The sequence below is a fragment of the Hylaeus volcanicus genome, chromosome 3 (genome assembly GCF_026283585.1).
Source record: "Hylaeus volcanicus isolate JK05 chromosome 3, UHH_iyHylVolc1.0_haploid, whole genome shotgun sequence".
Lineage (NCBI taxonomy): Eukaryota > Metazoa > Arthropoda > Insecta > Hymenoptera > Colletidae > Hylaeus > Hylaeus volcanicus.
The window spans coordinates 899,243-920,796 of NC_071978.1; the positions used below are offsets into that span (position 1 = coordinate 899,243).

At 42.5% G+C, this 21,554-nt stretch overlaps 4 protein-coding genes across 5 annotated transcripts in view; all 4 read right to left on the bottom strand.

Moving 5' to 3' along the window:
* LOC128874036 (uncharacterized) overlaps positions 1–4,305 on the bottom strand; it is a 39,439-nt gene extending 35,134 nt beyond the window's left edge. For both annotated transcript variants that reach the window (XM_054118277.1, XM_054118279.1), the window contains exon 1: positions 4,052–4,305. The gene's annotated coding sequence lies outside the window, so the exon portion shown is untranslated. The remainder of the gene's footprint in view (positions 1–4,051) is intronic.
* A 2,880-nt stretch (positions 4,306–7,185) lies between these two features.
* LOC128873291 (MFS-type transporter SLC18B1-like) lies at positions 7,186–11,648 on the bottom strand. Its single transcript, XM_054116763.1, has 8 exons — positions 11,307–11,648; positions 10,105–10,200; positions 9,154–9,444; positions 8,812–8,932; positions 8,510–8,733; positions 8,252–8,427; positions 8,008–8,176; positions 7,186–7,942 (listed from the first exon to the last, which is right to left on the bottom strand). The coding sequence occupies exons 1-8, from the start codon at positions 11,415–11,417 to the stop codon at positions 7,637–7,639; spliced, it is 1,494 nt and encodes a 497-aa protein (XP_053972738.1). The 5' UTR covers positions 11,418–11,648; the 3' UTR covers positions 7,186–7,636.
* A 679-nt stretch (positions 11,649–12,327) lies between these two features.
* LOC128873180 (uncharacterized) lies at positions 12,328–17,986 on the bottom strand. Its single transcript, XM_054116550.1, has 5 exons — positions 17,632–17,986; positions 17,250–17,541; positions 13,877–13,969; positions 13,375–13,656; positions 12,328–13,294 (listed from the first exon to the last, which is right to left on the bottom strand). The coding sequence occupies exons 2-5, from the start codon at positions 17,377–17,379 to the stop codon at positions 12,990–12,992; spliced, it is 810 nt and encodes a 269-aa protein (XP_053972525.1). The 5' UTR covers positions 17,380–17,541; positions 17,632–17,986; the 3' UTR covers positions 12,328–12,989.
* A 1,975-nt stretch (positions 17,987–19,961) lies between these two features.
* LOC128873181 (protein takeout-like) lies at positions 19,962–21,544 on the bottom strand. The gene is made up of 3 exons (XM_054116551.1): positions 21,383–21,544; positions 20,860–21,100; positions 19,962–20,772 (listed from the first exon to the last, which is right to left on the bottom strand). The coding sequence occupies exons 1-3, from the start codon at positions 21,456–21,458 to the stop codon at positions 20,331–20,333; spliced, it is 759 nt and encodes a 252-aa protein (XP_053972526.1). The 5' UTR covers positions 21,459–21,544; the 3' UTR covers positions 19,962–20,330.
* Between the last annotated feature and the right edge of the window lie 10 nt (positions 21,545–21,554).

The window sequence follows — 21,554 nt, forward strand, 5'->3', positions numbered from 1 at the left end:
AGCCTGAAACCCAATCCTTGTTGCTGCAATTTTTTTCTTTTATCTGTTACGTGGTTCGAGCATGTTTCGTTGAAACGGTAATCGGTACGTTTAAGACTCGTGACGCGATAACAAAATAGAAATTGGCTCGTGAGCCGACACGAGTTTGACACGACTGGCTTCAAAGAACCAGAAGACGAGAAGAAACCTAAACTAAGAGTTTAATCGCTATCGTTGGAGCACATTCTTGCGACAGGGTTCGTATTGCAAAGTAGCTGTGCAAAAAATTCAGCGCTAAATAAGGAAGCAGTAGGAACTACGAAAATCGCTTCTCCAACAAACCGTCCAACTTTTTTCGCGCTCGATACGAGACAGAGCTTGTACAAGAAAGTAAACGTTCGCAGAGGAAGTTGGGAGGCCCTGGCGTGACCCAAATGTGTCCCGTTTGCGCGAGGAATCCGCGACCGTACGTGGAGAAGTCCTGTTACCTTGGTACCAATATGTTAATTCAAAAGTAATAAGGTATTTAGCGAGGCCTCCTTCTCGATCCGGTCCAAACAACTGGCCGAACGATGACTCCGGTGTGCGAGCCAGATGAAATTTAAATGGTGAAAGTCTACCCAATATCGTGCTCGAAAACGTTGGTCCTGGAATGCCACACGAAGGAAAAGATCGGTTCGGAATCTTTATGTATGGTGAAATTCGATAGAGCCCTGTATTCTGAATAGCGTTGCTAAGAAAAGTTGCACGAGGAGGACGTAACGCGATGATAATAAATTTCTTTGTAGGTGGATCCGTGCAGGAGATTTGAAGGTAAACAAGTCATAAATGTAAATGGTAGTAAATCATGAAACCTTTCGGATCCTGACTTCGCCAAATTGCTTCCTGATTTGACTCGAATTTCCGGTTTCTTTGGCGTCTGTCGCCATTGACAATTTATTGTCGCGCTTAACAGGATAGTTAACGATAGAAACATTATTGGTCCTGTCTTTGAATAAAACATCTTTTCGCAATAATGTTTCATGTAACACATTTTTGTGCTCGCACTTTCAACTTTCGATGTTAATAAGGGTGTCTTTTACAATCGATTATTATGCGTGCGTGCTTATGCAAGCGGCGTTGCGTATGGAATACCACGCGCTACGGAAAGCAACGGATTCGAAGCAGAGTTTACGATGATTTTACATAACCGTGCGAATCGCAATTGCAAATCGATCAATTTTCCAGTTTAAAACATCGTATTTCTTCGCTACAGCTATCGAGACTTGTTTCTTCCGTTTCTGTTTTACTAGGTTGACGACCACCTAGAAACTCCCGAGTGATATCGAGAAACCCCACTGGCTCAGATTTCACCCAATATCACAGGTCCCTGGTCGATCGGTATCGGTTATGTGTGCACGTGATTTATGACAAAACCGAGGACCAATGGCGCCGGCACTTTATTGCTTCGTCTGAACCCTGATCCTCTCGGGAACAATGGCTCGTATTACCCCCAAGCGTACCCTCGGTAAACAGAGGTATACGATTCAAACCGGGGGCCGACAAACTACAACAGGCCAGATCAAATTTAATTATTCGTAATAAAAATTAATAAAACTGCAGAAAATGCTCGTTGAAACATTGCTCGTTCTGCTTTTAGATTCAGCCCGCCAAATGTCACAAAAATCTTGGAGGGGACAGCTGTCGGATCCCCTTTTGGAAACAAATTCCCCACCTCTCGATCCAGTTATTTTCCCGGTGTTCCTAAACGTTTTGAAATTAATGATTCCACTGCACACAGGACGCAGTGTACCGATGGGGTAGTCCATCGAATCGTTGCACATGCAAGCACAGAGCGTCTCGGTCGCAGGTGAAGTCTCGTGACGTCAGGATCCATTGTTCGACGCAGCATCAGAGTCAGGGCTCGTGGATGTTGCTCGCGGCGCGACCACTGTGCGCCAGTTTTACGAGCCTTTCTTCGTCGAGGAATTCTTTTTCGGTATCCCGGCTGTTTCTTCTGTTCCCTCGTGTTGTAATTCCGCGACTGCGATACGTAAGAACGACCCGAGCAGCGAATAATGAGAGGTTTCTCGGGCGTTGCGCACGCGAAACGAATGAATTATTCGGAAAGGAGGATCCCTTCGATGTCTCGGATGAGAAACTGGACGGAATCGAGTTTAGAGTCGACGAACAGGTCGTGCGACAATTCCGAAATGTCCTTGTAGATCTGCTGGATGGACGAATTACCGAGAGGATTGCGTTACTCGTTTTGTCATTCCGATGAAAGGTGTCCTTGGACCGATGGCGTTATAGGATTAACTTGTTATCTCTACGATAAGGACAGTGCGTATAAATTTCAAGTCCATAATTTAAAATCTTTAAAAATTTATATGTAAAACTTGTTTCTTTTATATCTGGCAAGTAATGTTCAGAAACGATTTTAACAATTCTCGAAACCGATCTTTCAATCACATCCCATTCGTTTCTTCGCCGTCGAAGAACGCAATCGAACGAATCGTTTTCTCCAAACACAAAAAGAGAACGCAGCGAACAAACTATCAATTTGCTAAGGTATTTCCTCTCCCTAACGAATTCGACGAAATCCATTTTTCCCGTAGATAGTTGGACAAATACATCGACGGAATTCCAGTCGTTCGTCTGTCAGCTATCTAGGCTCACCGCGGAACTTTTATTTACGTTTCGTGGACTCGCTCCCAATAGTAGCGAGAATGATCCTTAAAAAAATCCGTAAGCAACGTATCCCGTGGTTTCTGGACCCAGAAAGCGTGCAGGGCCTGGCTGGGCCACGATGCATGCATCTACAGCCGGTTCGACTGCATTTCATGGCTACCCATACGTGAACGGTCAGCACACGCTCGTGGTTCTCTCCGTACGTGTGCAACACGTACGTACTTTCGATCTCATATGCAAAACACATGGAAACGAACGAGGCGTCCGTAGACCCAGGTTCGGAACGACCAGAGACGAAATCAATTTTGTTCGAACAATAGTCAACGAGCAGGGCTAGCGATCCATCGATCAATTTTTCCGTATCGAAATTTTAGTAACGACCGGCGATTGTTTTAGAAACTATTTTAGTAAAAATCAATCCTCTGTGTGATCAATTTATGGTTTCTTTTCTTTCGACGAATCCTTAAAGAAACCGAAACATAAGGAAATTGTCGGTTTTCCTCAACATTCCGAAACGTAATTGTGCTCCGAAAACACGTCCCGCCTAGACGATTAAATTCCCATTTAAAAACTCGATACTTTTTAGTGAATCCACGGAGCTAACACGAAATGCACCTGATAACGCGTTCTCTCGGCTGGTAATTACTTCGGTTCAGATATGATAATTTGCGTTAGAGTTTTCTTCTACTCGCGTCTAAACGCTACGCGTTCCCGAGGTAGTTCGTCTTGCCACGAGAGGCCCCAGGACACTTAAGGATACTTAAGATTCCTCTACGGATACGTCTACCTACATACGTGTACACACATTCGTTGGTTGCATTAGCCTAGCGTGATTCGATCCGTACGGAGGCTCACGTAGGAACGTCCGTTCGTCCGTCCTAACCTTCCCTCCTCGGACACGCCTGGAATCACAATTTCAAATGCCCTAACCGATCGCACCCAGTCTACACCATACGGAGCCACGATGGTTTTCTGAACGACGTTGAAATCCATTCATGCTCCGAGCGTCAACTCCGATTCGCTCGAGATTGGTTCCTAATTAACAATAGACGTCGGCTCGCGCGTTTCCTGTTTATTTCTTGGACAGAATATCGGACGCAATCTAATTGTAAGAAGAGCTAGGAAAGATTGCAAGGTTTGCTTTCGATGAAACAGGTCCGATAAGAGGCTCCAGCGAAAAAGATTTCGAGCGTAGGGTCGATGACATTAATTCCTAGATGCTTCAGGTATCATTACGATCTTGATGCGCCCGTTACATCAAGATCGTCCTCGCAACGCTCTTTTTCGCGCGTTCTTATTGATCGCCGAACATTGACAATCCATAGATCGCTTTAAATTTCCATCCTTCTAGATTTCAGACCGGCCAATAGAGAAACATTGTTCCAACAACGGTAAAACTCACCCTCACCGGCGTACCTAGATCCCCATGACACTTTGCACTCTACTGGTAAACACAAACGTGTACGATCGTTCCCGGATCCTCGAGGATACTGAACAGCCTTCACGGAATCTCTGGTATCCCTTGATGACACGTGTTCACTCGCGCAAGCCGTTTCAAACGAGCGATTTCGAAGCGAAAAGTAGCGACGAAGCGAAAGAGACGCGGGAAAACGCGGACTGACTGACTATACGCTGGCGACGAGCGCGATCCGAGGCCTTCCCTCACGATGGAAACAGACTTTGGGCCCTCGAGTTGGCCGCCAGTCTCGGCAGAAGGACCCAGACCTGTTTGCGCATGCGTTCTACGCTCCCCACCCATTATTGGGTCGCTAGGTGGGAGGGGAATAACCGGCAACCCTCTTACGTGGACCTGCTCTTTTTCATGCTGATTCCTGTACCTACCGTTCACCTGTGGCTTTTCCTCCTCAGGTGGCAGCACATCACCTGACATTCGATTCGGCCGGTGTTTATTACAATGGCGTAAGAACCAAATTTTTTTTTTACCCTGTCACGTATCGGCTCGTTCGATGCGACTAGATTTACAAATTTCGAACGCTGTTTATACTCTCTCGAAAATACTAAAGATGAAACCTATTGTCGATACTTTGTATCGCTTCTTCCTTTCTATTTTAGCGAAGCTAAATTATGAATTATACATCATGCCAGGCATACGACGTTAAGTATTCGTCCATATAAGAAACGAGACAAAAATAATTTGTACACGAATAAATGTATCCTGGACGTGCATACGTATCCACAGAAGACGACAATAAAGACGAGAGTGAGCGCACAAACAATACAATTCTCGTACAAATTTCAATTCTGTTTACCGTGTTTATCGTTAATCTAAAACAATTTCTTCGGTAACTCTTCCGAACAATCACGATTATTAGAACGAAGGCACGACCGGATGACTGGTAAACCCTTCCTCGTGAACCTGTTTCTTTTCATTCTGTGCACTATTCACCTGTGGATATTCTTGTTCGGATGGCAGCTTCGCCTAATCCTGCCTCCAATCCTGGCGTCGCAGTGGCGTAAGAATAAAAAACATTCGATGCGCGTAATGTCACACTCTTCGAAGAAAATTTCGATTTTGACGAGTGAAGTTCAACTTCTTTCATCGCGTAGCAACGCAGAAACTTGTAACAGGGCGCGCACGCACCAAGAAATTATGCATCTAATGACGTAATAAATACTGCCGAGGAAACAGTCGCTGAAGAGTTAGGAACAAAACGAAGGGAAAAAGTCATCGATCAGATGATTATCTCGCCGTGCCCTCGACCGTGCTGTTCCTTCCTCGATTCTAGACGATACGGTGAATCCCCGAGGAATTCGCATTGCCAACATTTTCCCGTCTCCCGGTTGAAATGCGCTGAAAGAAGAAGAAACCGAGAGGAAAAGGGGATAACCTGCATCTACGGACACTTGGATGCACATCGCTGACCCCCGTGTGCGTTAATAATTCACTCCTCTTCCTTTCGTTCCTTAGGTTCGCTTTCATACTCGTTTGTGTTTGAAAAAATAATTGCGATGCCCTGTATTCTTAAAGCCTCTCGCCTCAGCGACCATCGACCTGCTTTGTCTAGCCACTGCAAATTAATACAGAACCCTCTCGTCTTTGATATTTTTAGAACGATATAAATAGCATCCTTATACTTGCTACGAGTCAATACCAAAGTCCACAATGTAACAGAAGATTGTCTAATTGTTCGAAAACAGAAATTTATAAACATGGCCTCCATCGTGGAGAATACACCTCTGCGGGTACGTTTGCGACCATGCGATTCATCTAGAAACTAGTTCCTGTTTATTTATCCATTTCTAACGACTCATTCTGGAACAGGATAGTGGTCTTTAATGCCCTCGTTAGAGATAATCTAATCTCTATCTCGCAGACATGGACTGAAAGATTTCCATGTAGTGCAGACAAATAAAAGCATTATAATCGCATCAAAGACGTTTAAAGGATTTCCAGAAACTTCTAAGATACGTTTAAATAGATCGTTGGAAACATTTGGAACGTTTCTTAATTGTTATTTTTGTTTAGATAAGAATTCTGTCCGTTTCTAGTCCGATGATTGTTCTGTAGACGTATCGTAGCATTGCGCGAAGAATAGAATAACTTCCGGACAGGTCGATGCACACGAGCGAGCAGGAGGATTCGTGGTCGTAGGAAATAGTCATGACACCACGACTATGGTCTATACGCTCTATACAGCCGCACATGTGTCGCGCAGTCTTACGAGCTGCGAATTCGCGCGAGGACGGTTCGATGACTGAGACACGATTCGCGAGTGAAATTTACGATCGACTTATCGGACGTCACCCCGGAAGACAGGGGGATATTCGATGGATATGGCAAAGACTGTCTTAAATCAAGAACTGTCACTTGCAAGCGTACTCGGCGTACTCGGAACGCAGTCGACAGAATGCGCGACTAGTTGAAAATGTTGTAATCGTTCTTAAAGAGCGTAATCGTTTTACATTAGACGCGCTAATTTCCTAACTAATTGCTAGTTGTACCAACAGCGCTACTGTGGTTTACAATCTGACATCGGTTGCAAGATCAGCCGTAGGGTTACCGTTGCCTCGATGCAACTTCTAATTTTGTCACCCTTTAATTGAAAGTAGCCTCGAACATTGTCAGAGTTCAAAATTGATTCTCCCATCAATTTATTATCGATATAAAATTTTACTCATCTTTGTCAGGCAGTAGCGTTCGAAAATGAATCATCGATACGCGTTCCGTGCGAAACTGCTGAAAGCCATCGGCTTCTTCGTCGTCGTTGCACATGCACGTGCACCCGGAGCCGCGTAAGCGACTAGTCGACGTGGCTATTGTTCCGAAGAATTCGCGCACGTGCGTGGGTGTGTCACGTATGCGCGAACGCCTTGGAATTTAAAGCGAACGTAGAAAAGTGTCGTTGCCAGGGATCGAGGAATCTAGTGACAATCGATCGAGAGTGAAAATCTAGTCGGAGCTGGAATAAGTAACTTCCTGTTACTTTCTGTCATGAAAATCATGTACACCCTTAGGAAGCAATTGGGTTCTCGAAATAATTAGGATTGTATTATTTAAATAAAAAGATTCCTTTTATTATAGGCATGCGGAGCAATAATTATCGTACAATATTTAATAGAATCGAGAGGACGTCATCGACGGAACGTGCGAATGACATATGGCTATATCGACTAACAATAAGAGTACGCGCGCTTCTATGTACAATTTGCCCATGATATAAGAACAACCATAATGTTAAATTCGACATTCTATGAGTATTGCACTTTGGACAGACTGACGTTTATAGGTAAAATAAGGCACACGGAGTTGCTAGGAATATTATTATTACAAGGAACTATAAATATAAATGGCCTACTAAACATACGACATCAGACTTAAACTTAAACAAACTCGACACGTCGAGTGGATGATGATATAGTTCGTTTCGCGAGCAAAATAAATCATCCAAGAGGACGAAGCGGTTGGCACGACCCGGCCGAAATTTACTTCTCCGGTTTCATGGATGGCGAAGAACTACGGCAGCCATCACGAGGCCATCTCCAGGTACCTTTTAGCTTCGATGGACCCGTAACTGTGGGAATATCGACCGCTATAAGATGCGCGGGACCATGCGCCGGCCCTGTTTGAATAACTGTTGCACGCGATCAGGGAATTCATGCCGCTGGGCCTGTCGATCGGTACGCCTTGGCCACGTCCTCCGTGCCGCAGACTGCCGCTTCGCGATTGCCCACTGTCTGTCAGCGGCGTCATCAGGTCCTCCGCGGGCCCGATTTCAGTGTACTGTTTCCTTCCGCTTGTGCAAGCGCTAAGGAACACCGCGGCTACCACGCCCTGGGAACAATCGACCGGTGTACAATTGTACATTAACTCTTAGACGACTACTCGTAGCATCTTACCACCAGCAGATGAAGCATTACGATGAACATGCTAGCGTTCCTGAAACCAATGTTGTCCAGAAGGATTCCTGCTACGCTGGGCCCGATGAAGGCTCCAAGGGCGAACGTGCTCGTCCACAAGCCGCTGATGAGACCATACGTCTCGAGATTGTTTGGGAATCCATGCGATCTGAAAATTATATTTAGCTTTGTTTCCTCGAAAACTATTTTTACGACGTATTTTTACTTTATCAAGTTAACTTACATCGACGTCCTCAAGGCATCCGTGAAACTGGCAACCAGTTGTGCAGCCATGCCTAAGCCGTGCACCACGAGACCGCAAATGGTCATCCAAATCATGGTTGGATACGGAATGAACGGTGCTGGACCGACTAAACAGAATCCTATGACTACGAGAATGCATCCAGCACAGGTAGCCACCTAAAAATCGTTATAAAAATTAAAACGTTTAGGTACATCGTCTCGTTGAAATATCAAAGAAGAGGAATTTTTCGAGAATTACTTTTGGATGGAAATGGTTGTCGCAGAGCCAGCCCCATGCTGGGGCCGTGATGGCGTAAGTGCCACCGTTAATGACGAACATTAAGCCCAAAATGATTGGACTCAACGCGAATTGCCTCAAGTGCGGTTCCAACGTTGCCTGTAAAAATCCTATGCTCATACTGGTTGCAATTATAGACCACATGGCTACCAATACACCTGGGATCTTTAGAGCCCTGGTCATTCCTGAGAACGTGTATTAACGATAAATTACGAATAAATTACAAGAAGCTCACAGTCAAAGAGTTAACGTTGAAAACTCACCTCCAGTGCTGTGAGTAGCTTCGTTATTATTCGGATGAACCGGTAAGATAAATATGGTTGCGACTGCTGTTACGAACAATGCTGATCCCAGGACAACGAATGGAGTTGTGTATCCACCAACCTGTGGTTCAATTTTTCATTAATATGTACGAAACAACGGTTACTTTCGGTACTTGGAATTTTCATTGTCCATCGATACCTAAGTTAAGGTCATTAAGACGAAGTCGAGTCCCGTTTATCGTTAGCACGAAAAGAGTCAAGGAAAAGGGACCGCGATAAACCATTTAAATAGATGTTCTAAATGATTCGATCGAGTAAACATCTTTACGCTTATTGCCTTACCTGATAAAGTGCGCCGCCCACAGTGGGCCCAACGATGAGGCCCAAGCCAAAGAAAGTTTCAAGGCTGGCGAAGGTCGTAGCGACATTATCCGGGAACTCCTTGGCGATAATGGCGAAGCTAGCCGTAAGGAAAGCAGCGTTGCCCATCGCCTCGACGATCCTAATCACGAACGAAAGAACTATGAAGGGATAATGACCGTTCACCTTGTCCAACAGACCGAAGAGGGTAGCGCAAGTTCCTGTCGTCAGGATACCGCCATTGAACAGAAACTTTGGCCCGATGCGATGCAACTGCAAGGAGAAAATAAACTTAAGAACTGCGCTAATTATGTTCAGGTTCAAATATTTTTTAAAATGTGGCTACGTTTGGGAACGGAAGCGAATCTTTCGGCGAACAAAATTTACGTATTTTCGAAACGATAAAGTTTTATGAATTCGATAACGTCTAATGAAAAAGTATTCAGTTAGCGATACTTTATCTACGACCCTTCGATCACGTGGCTTTTTTTTGCCTGTTCCACGATAAAGTAGCAGAATCCTAACACTGAGTATAGATTAAGAGACAGATCGACAATTTTAGACGACTTCTATCGTTGATAAGAGTTTTATGACTCCGTTTAGCTTTCGGTGCTTTATTTAGATCTGGAGAAACGGTACTTATTCGATATTTCATCAAACAGGCGATAATACGATAAACATTGCTGATGAAAGATGCCGCCTACAAATGGTCGAATCTTTAGCGGTGAAGCAAGCTGGGTAGACGTTACTCAGGCTTTCTTTTTACTCGTCCAGAGTTGTGCGTCACTCGGATATCGATTCACGTATATGTAGATTATTTCGCAAATAAACACTTTCTTCGCGTGATCTCGTCTTCGAAAAGTAATACCAAGTTACAACGTAGTATTTCAGTTCTGTTCCGATTGGAACGTATTCGCTAATTATTTCACTTACGTATTGTCCATAGACAGGACTGATAGCGAAGACGACCAATTCAAAGACTCCGAACACCAAGCCATATTCAGAGGCAGATGCACCCTTTCTCTCCGCCTGTGGACAACGAACAAATTTGAATCAAATAAATCTTAATACTTTATTTTTAGATAATTATTGATACCTTAGGTACGAAAAACAATCGATAAATCACTATGTAATTACGATGATTTAATCAGTCCATTTCATCTCGTATACAATATTTAACAGATATAAGAGTACAATGTCATACTATTATTTCTGATTATAACGAGCAAGCACGTATACTTTTAATGAAATTGAACCATTGCTGACCCATCGATACTGGATATGCTCCACGATTCGTTATCACTCCGCATATCACTGTTTGGGCTGCAATTAACGCTCGTTTAGATAAAGCTGAATGAACTTTAGACATTTCACGCAGCGAGATTTACGAACCGAAATATTGGTTGTTGATAGAAATGGGTGCTCGAGATTTTTGAAAATAGAGGAAAGTAATCTTAATCGCATGTTTTCATTCGGTTTCGTCAGATTATCGTTTATTACGCGTAATTATACGCGATTTTTTGTCGGGGATAGACAAATTATGATACGAATTTTCGTTTAACATAACACGATAAGGTTTATCAAAGTTAATTCGCAGACACGCGTGTAGGCTCATCAAAGAAGATGCATACTGGTGGCAAAATCTTTTTCACGAGGAGATATATTTATATGATTATGTCTAGCAATGGAAGACTAATTAAGATTGCTGCTGCATGTACTGAAATAACAGGCCTCAGCGATTATTAATAATCAGAGCCCGACAGTGTTTAGTAGACACCGCTGAACTTGCCGATAAACATCGTCGAAATACGTTGTTTAGAGTTACATGGCGCCAAAGTCTATTTCACAAGTGTCTGTTATAGTAAGATAGTAACCTTCAGTGATGTAAACCGAAGAACGTAACGATTGCTATGCAAGTATGACGCTTTTATGTTTGATAAATACATAGCTGCGTTGTTTGTATTCGACTGTGATGCTTCGAAAACGTCATTCTATCTTACAGTGAGCACGATTTAAGTCTGCAAGGTCATGGCAAGAAACGTAATTTCTTCGAGAAATAAATATAAACTATTTTTTAATTGAGATGCTACGAATGCTTGTCATCCCGAATCAGTTTTTTTAATAAGACAACTCACCTCTTGAGGGTAGAATGGCGCCTGAAGTGAAACACAAATGGCGTTCGCGAAATCCGCGAGGCTGATGACTATCAGCGTGAGCCATTGTCTCTTAGTGAATTGAGCCATCATCGTTTAAAGTTGGCCTCTACCGATTCTTCGCTACCTTCCGAACCTCTTGTTCGACGCTTCACGCAAGAAATGAACTCCGTCGCATCACATTCACATCAGAGACAACGATGATTTCCAACGTTAGGCTTCCCCGTCGGTCCACTTATCACCGTTTTTATGAACAACGTACGCGTCGATCCGACACCTTGTCCTGGTGTGCCTTCGAGACCGTCGCTTCCGACGTTTGACGCGGCTGTGCGAGCTCTGACATAAGTTTAGTTTTCAGGCTACCAGAGTTAAAATAAAGGAAGACGACGAAGAGAAAGGGAGACAGAGACGCAGGGGTCGAGGGTCGAACGATACGTCCTACCATGGTTCTAATTCATTATCTGGCAACGTTGCTCGACTTCGACCAACTTGGACGTTTCGTCTCTCGTTTCACCAGATTGGGGTACGTTGCTCGACGAATTTTCATCGACGCGTTCCTTCCGAGATAAACGCCCTCTGCGTTCGCTCTGACGCAGATAAATAATGTCGAAAGGTGGGTGAAAGTATTTTCGAGGGAGTATCGTTAAGGGTTGCCAGACAGACGTTATTGCATCAACCCTCTAATCGTGCCGATGAAAGTACACCTCTTATCTTTATCGTCAGTTTAGTTTTTCTTCGGACACCTATCGTGTCTTTCGATACAGAATTGTTCACGTATTCGATGTCTAATTGAAATCGTCTGACGCAACATAAATTCAATGAGTTTTAGATACATTGACGGTGACGTATCACTGCCAGACCGTTTGAATGTACCTTGGTAAACAAGACCTAGAATTCTATAGTTAGAATATCTGTAAACTTATCTGTAAACAGCACGTTTCTCGGGCATAATCTGGATTCTAGAAACTGCTTGGGCTCGCATGACCAATCATATACCCGTGACACTGATAGATTTACTGCTTTATTGTTTTTCCCTTGATATTTACAATGACGTGATATACATTTTAAGGGAGCAAATACAGACGATATTTACAAAATGTCGAATGGTATATACGCCAAACAGTGGCTCTCAATCTTTTGGTTATAAACAATTTTTCAGCGAAGATTCCTAAAATAAAATATGTTTTTCTCTTCGGCCCAAATGAAATAAACGTTGCCTTAACAGTAATAAATCGTAGGTGTGATACAATTATTTTTGTTACATTCAAAATGCAAAAATAAATGAGAGATCACTGCTTATTAAAATTAACGATAAATATACTACGCTGTACTTGAGCTTAAGCTCTAGCTTGTTTCGAAGACAGTGTTGGAATTTTGTTCGGTTCGCATAACCGAGGTTCTACCACAGTAATAATAATATAACGGTACTTGTGATTTCTATAATAATATTAGATAATTCTTGGCTAAAGCGCACACAAGTATCCTAACTTTTCTAAGAAAAAAGCACGTACATGTTTGCAAATTTAGTCTTAGTCCGTCAAAATACTCGATCGATTTGCGATCGTCCTTCGACTATGCGCAAACTCGTGGTCAATCTGGAATTCGAGCACGATGTTTCGAGAGTAGTAGCGAGTTTCTCGTCTTCGGGAGAGACGATCCGGGAAGCTACGTGTCGTGGAGCCATACTTTCAGCGGTACCTTGTTCAAGGCCTTGCCAAGAAAGTCCTTGAAATGTTTAGCGATGCTGGCGCTGGCAGCTGGTCGCATCTCTTCGATGATCTCTTTCGCGTTCTGGTTGAGAAACTGATTCATGGCCTGACCGATCACGTTGTTGCCGTTCAGCTGATCGATCACGCGAAATCGAGCACGACCCAAGCTGAAATCCACCAGCATTCGCGCCACTTTTAGATAACGAATCCCTTCCCTGACCTCCTCCTCGCCCTGCACACGTGCGATGGCCTGCACGTCACCTGCACTCAAACATTTTTATTTTATTATATATTTATTCGTCCGACGCGACGACTCTCTTTGGCATAACTTGATGATTTACCGAAAAGTGCCCAAAAATCGCCGTGGCTCTGAATTGGGAAAAGAAGCACGTTCCCTGCTACCTCGTAGCGACCTTGAAGTTCGATCTTGGGGAAACCCAGGTGGAGATCGAGCCTGTACGAGGCTATATCGAGGCGAGTCTTGCTAATCGAATAGTTTCCCGCTCCTATGACGGTGATATTGGAGAACAGAGCTCTGATGCGCACTGCTCCTTGTCCATTCTCCATTCCAAGTTCCGGGATGATGAGTGGCTCGATTGGAGGTAGATCCAAATCGGGGATACCTGAACAAGTATTGCAATATGAAATAAAAAGTGTTAAACTTGTTTTGCTTTTAGTGATTAATCATTTCGTTATTTACTAATAATATTACATACTTACTTAATTGTAGATGCGAGAAAGCTAGCAGTTCAGGTAATAGTTTGAATTAGAGCACAGTTTTCTGAACGCTATCTTCGTTTGAAAACTTTAACGTAAACTTTGTCTTAAAATAAATATATTTACCTTTCAATAAATAGGGTTGAAGATGGTTCAACGTATTTTGGAAGCATGCCTCCACCTTAGGATCCGACCTGCTGCAGGGTAATATGTACTCGGCTGTGAAAAATAGAATGTTTTAAAAGAAGATTGATTTGTAGTAAACTCTTATCGCGTTTAACGTTACGCGGTCAACGGATCCGTGAAATTTTAACTTCACGTAAAGTCACGCAGTCGTGACTTTGTTTCCCAACGAATTACGATGTCTTCCTACATCCAGTAGCTTTATGCAACCACTCTCACTTCCGATGTCTTTGAAAAATTAATTTCATTTTCCGAGAGTCTTACCTTTCCGTATCATCCTTCGGCATTAGTTACGCATTCAATAATTACAGAAAATTTCCCTGTTACGTAGCATTCGCTAATGTTTCTCGATGTACTCGGTTTCATTTCGAAGCTCGTTACGATCATTTTATTATCTAAACTATAGTAGTAACTTTTACAAATGCGATCAATTTTTTATGGTATTGTTGTAATTATTCTGAGTTTACAATTCATGAAACTTTGGCACATTTTAGCATTCACGCTACCAGCAAGGACGTTTCGAGCTTCCCTCTGCAATAAAAATGCAAAACACTGGTTGACTTACAATTGACTGATCTTGACATACAATTTCTCTGGACACCAAAGTTCTCGCCATATCGAGCACATGTTTCGATGTGGTTTACGAAAGTGGATATTTATAATATTACTTTAGGAATAGAGTTTGGTCTAAATTTTAGTACAACTTGCCACAGGTCTAATCTCCATACCTGGAACACTAAAAACCTACGATGTAAATATGTAAATAGCTTGCGCTTGTAACAGTGTTGCTGAAACCACGTGCGTTATAACGTCATTGGTACTTCGAAATAATAAATTTCGAACAGAAACGACTTTCTCTCCAATAAAGTTCCAATATAGTTGCAGCAAATTCAACATGGTTTATTTCCTTTAACTAGAAACTGCGTTTCTCTCGACGAATTCCTTAAATCTTGTATAGAGAACCATGTTTATACCGTCGTTGCATCAGTCAAGTCATCAATTTATGAGACGTAGTTAGTGCTACCTCCTTTCCCGTGCTCTACTAAGACATGGAAATTGTATGGTTTTCACATTTATAGTAGAATTTATGTTCGGAAACTATCGATTTTCAATATTTTTTATCCGCTAGTTTATGTTTATCGAATCAGAAGGTCCGACCCGTCCCAATTGCATGACGCGCTCTACATGCATACTTTCCCCATTCAATCGTTGCCTGTTCTACTTTTCACGTCATTGCACGGCGACCATTACGAAATCGGACTTCGTAATGTTCAATGATACCCTGTCAGCTTAATATCCCGATACTAGAACTGGTATTCTGTAATTTTATCTCAGCTTTTAATCTTAACATTGCTCTTTATATCGTTCCAAAGACGAAGCAAACAAGTTGATCGAAAACAAGGTATCGTCTGGTTTGTCGAATTCGCGGCGTACAGGAACATTTGCGAGTGACTTCGATGCGTGTAGCGCGATGTGCACATTATGTCGCGTTACCAAGTTACATCTTGGCACTATCGAAATGCCAGATAAAAATTAGGCCCATCTCTGGAGGCAGCTGTTCGTGATCGATAAGCGTGGACGTTGTTTCCACGATGTAACAGCTTCTAGGAATCTGGACCGGCTGATGCACCGAGAATTGCGTAGGCGCTTTCACTCGAAACGTTCGGGATTCGATCAGACGAAGACGAGCGACGTTTGTACGACGAAGATACACCGTCGCAAGACCGGCTCGAGCCCGGTACTTTCTCCGACCGATTGCCGCCGATCCTCGGCTGTTATGCAATCTCTGACATAACCTTCGCCACGCCATCGAGAGCCGTTACGCCATGCCCGGTACCATTATGTTTGAACGGTGACCAGCGCAGCCTCGCATAATAGTTCGCGTCTGGCCCGGTGTTTAAGCTACCTAACCCGAATGGCTATTGTACGTACGAACTAGGAATTCGAACTGCTCGCTTTTGTCGAAACGTTACGCCGTTGTTACGTTACGCCGCAAGAGTAGCAGGCGTTGTTTGCCGGCGATTACATGAGACCCTGTTTTTGATATGCTCGCTCCATGGACTGGGAATTGGGTCACTGCAGAAGCAACATTTCGTTGATACCTTTTTCGTCTTATGACCTTTTCAGTGGTAGCTCTTACCACTTCAGCTGAATGTTACATAGTGCTAAAAATTCATAGAGATTAAAAATGAAACTTATTTCTTGGAAAATTCCTTCGATACTGATCTGTCATTCCACGTAGTGTTTCGCGTTCGAGCGCACCAATCGGTGACTTTACTCCGTCAAGAATGCACGTTAGAAAAATATATTGAATTTCTCAAAACAGATTCACGTGGATATGAGAAAGAAAACATTATCACCTTTCGTCGAAAATCGTTCGAGGCGGGAAACGTCGCGTGTTCGTCGAACGAACTTAAACGACGATAGAAGGAAAACCTGGTTAACACAATACGCTTCCGCGGCATAATCGTTCATCGCAATTACCCCCCGCGCGGAAAGAGAAAGGCAGATACGCTCAATGATCGTGCAAGGAAAATACGAGAAATAATTACTCGCCGGTAACACCTTCATTGTGCACCTCTTACGTAGCCCCCGTAACGATAACACTCTGCGTTCAGCAGGCACTGTGTCGTCACGCTGTTTGTCGGTAATAGGTCACTTGTGACAACTAGCCACCGGCGACACATGCCATTTGACAGTACATCTTGTCATTCAGAAATTACTATTAAAAAGCATTCTATAAATTACCAATCGAGTCAAACTTTGTATTTTATTAATAAATTAAATCGAACTTTATATTGAATAAAAGAAGCAGTCGCAGGTTGCACGACCGCAAAGTATTTAACGAAACGTATTCCAAGTGAAAAACATCGAACAGACACGCGTCCGTTTACCGTGAACGGATCGAGGAAATCCAGCCACTGGATCCCGCGATCCAGCCTGACGAAAAGCCGACTTCGTGTTTCCCTCTTACGAATGGAGAGTGGTTGCACAACCTCGCCAGTGTAGGAGCTCCAAACGTCATTACCACCCAATTTCCAGACCTCGAACAATTTCACTTTTCGAACAACAACTTCTAGCGATCGAAGCACCTGGAAATCCTGCTCCTGTCATTGACAGCCAATGACCCAACAACGTTTAGTTAACCTGGGATAGCATAGAAAGACTCGTCCAAATTCTAAACGTCACTATATCGTTCAATTTTCAGTACAACCTTCAATGGCGAAGACATCAAAAGATCCTTGACAGCGTTCACTCGAAACCACGCGCCACTCACTAGAGATAGATCAAAAGAAATGACGCGGTGGAAGCTTACGAGTCTCGAAGTCTGGCTCGTTCAGTCCAGTATTGGTATCCTCCGTCTCACAGGACACCAGCTGAACGAACAACAGTGTCAACAGCGAGCGAGCTAGTCTTCGTCCACCGAGCATCCTGGAAGACTTCATCCCCGAGGGTTTGCCGGTCTGTCCAAAACTGATCCTTCGAATCCGAGAATCTTGGAACGATTCCTTCCACAGGCCTGAGTCCTGTAAAATCCGGTCTTAGACGTCTGATATCCTCCGTCCTTGGAGATAATGGGTGTGAACACTCGTTCTTCTGGTTTTTGTCTAAAAGTCACCGTTGCAAATTTTTCTTTTCTTTTTTGTAAATTCACCAATTTTTATTTTAGTTGTTTTGGTTCAAGAAGTTTTTGTTACATGGTCAGTAGACGATTAATAGGTCATCCGAAGCACGAAGGATGGAGGTAGTTGATCTTGACGAGGGATAAAGGTGACGGCTAGGTGGATTGGTTGTCGTAAACTAAACACGGGCCCCCTTCATATTCTGTCTTATATGCGAGGGTTCCCCTACTCTGGGGACTTCTGCTCGGCTTTAAACGCAGACAGGAGTTTGCCTCTTTCTATTCCTGCCACCGAAGCTCGCACTTTGGACATTCGGACACCACTGTTTCACGATTCGCTTCTTATAAAAAAGGGTTCTTGAAAAATTACTGTAGACATCTTGTTTAATCTCCGGGATTCCCAAATTCCCAAATTCCCGAATTCCCATTTGCTTGAATAAGCTTATAATGCTCCGCTGATTTAAAATGTATTTTTTTTTGTTCTATTGATTACAAAATTGATTGTTTTACAAAACATATTAAAAAGAAAAATCAAACTGTCGACGGTAAAGTACGTACCAATTTAAAATGATTCATCGCGATTCAATCTTGCAATGAAATTTATTAAGGTACATTGAAATTAGACTAGAGTTGGTCAATTGCGCCTTAGAAAACATGATGAAAGATAATATCGAGGCTAGAAAATGTGTGCACGTACACTACGAAACGAACAGTGAATTTTGCGTAATGCCCTACTAGATCATTGCGCGAGCGCTACATCATCTAAACAGTTCATCAAAATTATTTTAATGGTATTAATTTTACACGAGATTAATATGGAGATTGTCTTGTGCAATCATCATTTTACTTTTGATTATTCTTCGCGATACACCGATCTAATTATATCTACAACATGGAAGGTATTGTAACATTTACATGAAATGACGCTGTGACGTATAAACATTAATAGTTTATTTTTAACGATAGATGATATTAATATACGATAATAGTTGGTCACGATTTTCTGTTTGTGGCTTAGCTGGCCATGAATGTATAATGTGTCATTGTCTTTTCAAGTTGGTCCTTGACAGAAGGCGTGCGTGGAATACCTGATAAATTACTCGGAAATGAATAGTGAAGAAAGGTGCATTTTGCAAGACTTGTTTGAGTTCGACAAACACGTTAATTTGCGAAAATTTTCAATGATAAACACTGGAACGTTTTTATCGATGATACGTTATCGTTATTCTTCTTTTTAATTTTAGTGTATCATGTTCGTGGTACGTTTCGTTGATGGAAGAAACGTAGGTTGTTCCTGAGCAAACTTTTCGCGTAGCGATCTTTTAGCTCTCAACCACGCCTCTTATTTGAACACCTTGAAATTTTTGAGCGTTTTACACCGTTTGTAGAAATTCTGGAAGACCGCACCGTTCTCTTGCCCAATTTGTTCTGTCGACATCGAGAACTCTTTGACACGCGTACATTCAGTCCCTTCAAATTGTATAGCTTTCTAAACACGCGCACTGTTTTACCTAGGAAACCGAGAAAAAGTAGCGTAGCAAGAATTCAGTACAAACATTGTGTCACAGAGTGATGCGAAGTTCCTTCAAGTAACATCTCAACAGCAAATATTTCAAGTACATTCCAAGTTGCAATTTAGATTTTCGAAATGAATATTAACGTTGTGTCTTTTATTTTCGTCTACCGTAGCACATATCTCCTGTCTCAAACATTTTTTTCTATTTTTAAAAATAAACCAGTTATGCAGATAACCTTTCTGAAATTCTCCACTCCGTATGATTGACTTCATTCATAAATTACAGTTCGGAAAAAATCAACGAAAGAGGCTGAAAATATTTTCAAGGAAATACAATATAGTCAAATGAATATCCTCTGTCGTCAATTAGTCGACCGTATTGATTGACGCAACAGAATCGACTCGTACGCCTGGCGAAGATAGACATTACACGAATGCGAGTACGGATTGCATACTGTAAGGCGAATGCTTAGTCCCGGAAAATAATGTTACGTGAATAGAATGAAACATGTAAAAATTAAATACCAGAATCGATAGCACTACTGATATTTAACGTCACTGTCTACAAGCCTTTAAAAGGTGTCTCGCACTTGCAAATTCCGATCTATACACTTGTTTACCACTTCACGTGATGTTGGAGATGCCGCAAGAATCCTTTCAATTTCTTCGTCGAGTCTTTTTCGCAAGAGCATCATTATCCTAGGAAGCAGTCGAACGCCAAAGATTACACGGGATTACGCGTGTTCATCTCAACAAATGATAGAGAAATGATTAATCCGTTTCAGGCTGTAATTTATAATTCGATCCTCTCGTGCGGAGAAATAGTCGTTTGAGCAACGAGTTTCAACGGGATTTCAATTTAGAAAATATCTGCAGTGGTGTAAGATTTATTTGTAAATTTCTTTAAACTAACAAAATCTTATAGATGGAACTGTTTATTGGAAAGTCTGAATACACTTACATTAGTTTTTATTACATTGCTAATTAATTAATTGGCAGAAGACATGGAGAACGAGTTTATTGCTTCCTCATTATCGTGGTAATCGAAACTGATCATTTTAAATTTGAAACCGCGCCTGCGGAATGTTTGTCCAGCTTACGCGTTTACCATGTGGTTGCCTACTACCAGGATTATAGGTATGTTACGAAATTATAAAAGAATATCTTAGTACCAGCTTATATATAGATTTGTAAATTTACAAATTGTACTTAAAAACTCTATGTTACATCTAAGCGAAAGCTTAAAAAATGATACAATTTCAAGGTGGCAGCAACACATCTTCCGGAAACTCGGAGAAAATCTTGTCCGTGAAGTCTTTAATAAGATCGCCGATAGTCTCCTCGAGTTTTGGCTTTATCTCCGCGACTATGGACCTCCAGTTATCGTTTAGAAAAAGATTCATGGCCGCGGAGAGCGTGCTGTCGCCGTCGAATAAATCGTCCAGTTTCACCGTAGCATGGCCTATCACGAAATCAACGTAAATGTCGCTTACGCGCTGGTGAACCTGACCCGTTTTTTGGCTCTGGTAACGCTCCATCTGAAGAGTGATGATGACATCGATGTCCGTGAAATTCCCGTGTCCCAAACCACTTCCGACCATCGGTAGCATCATTATTCTGCCGTTCAGATGGTAATGCGCGATCATTTCCAGCCAAGGAATAAAGAATTTTAATCTCATGCGATCTTTGTCCAAGTCGAGCCTGCCGAATTAAGAATTCATTAGCATAGAATTTATTCTAGGAACATTTTTACATCTACTGTAATTATTATAAGAATACTCGACTTACTTGATGGTTTTTGGAACAATGTTCGTTCCGCCGTAGATGGAGATATTGCTGTACTTTGCATGGATATAAATCGGGCCGGAGAATTGATTGATCTCGACTTCGTCCACATGAAGTGGCTCACAGGGTGGTATTCGAAGGCTCGGAATGCCATTTCCCAGGTACGGTTTCAACGTTTTGATGCTCTCCTTTATACAGTCGTTCAGATGCGGGTCACTCCGGTGACATATCTTTAGATACGGTGCTGGAAAACGTAGTAAAATGTTGTTCATAATTCAAATTAGCCAGGCTCCGTAAGCAAACCTAAATACTTTAGATTTTCCGATCGATTTATCGTGAATCAAATGCACGCGCTCCAGATTCGAAACGGCCATCTACATTGTCGGACGTGCCCTAGAACTACGGTACGAAGCGGCGCGATTGAATACATTTTTTTTTTTACGAAAATAATTGTAATATAGTCCTCGAAAATGATCCCGCTATTATTCTGTTGTCAGCGAATTATTAAAGAGAGCAGGATACTCACGAATATCTGGAACTGGTAGAGCGACGGTCGAGCAGCTCGCCACAAAAAATATTATCAACGATCCGTAGAGCAGCATTGTTACCGCGACGAGGTTCGATCACGAAATAATTTCGGAGTTGGTCGCCGTCGAAGATACGCGGACGTGCCGTCGATTGACAATGCGCTGACACTG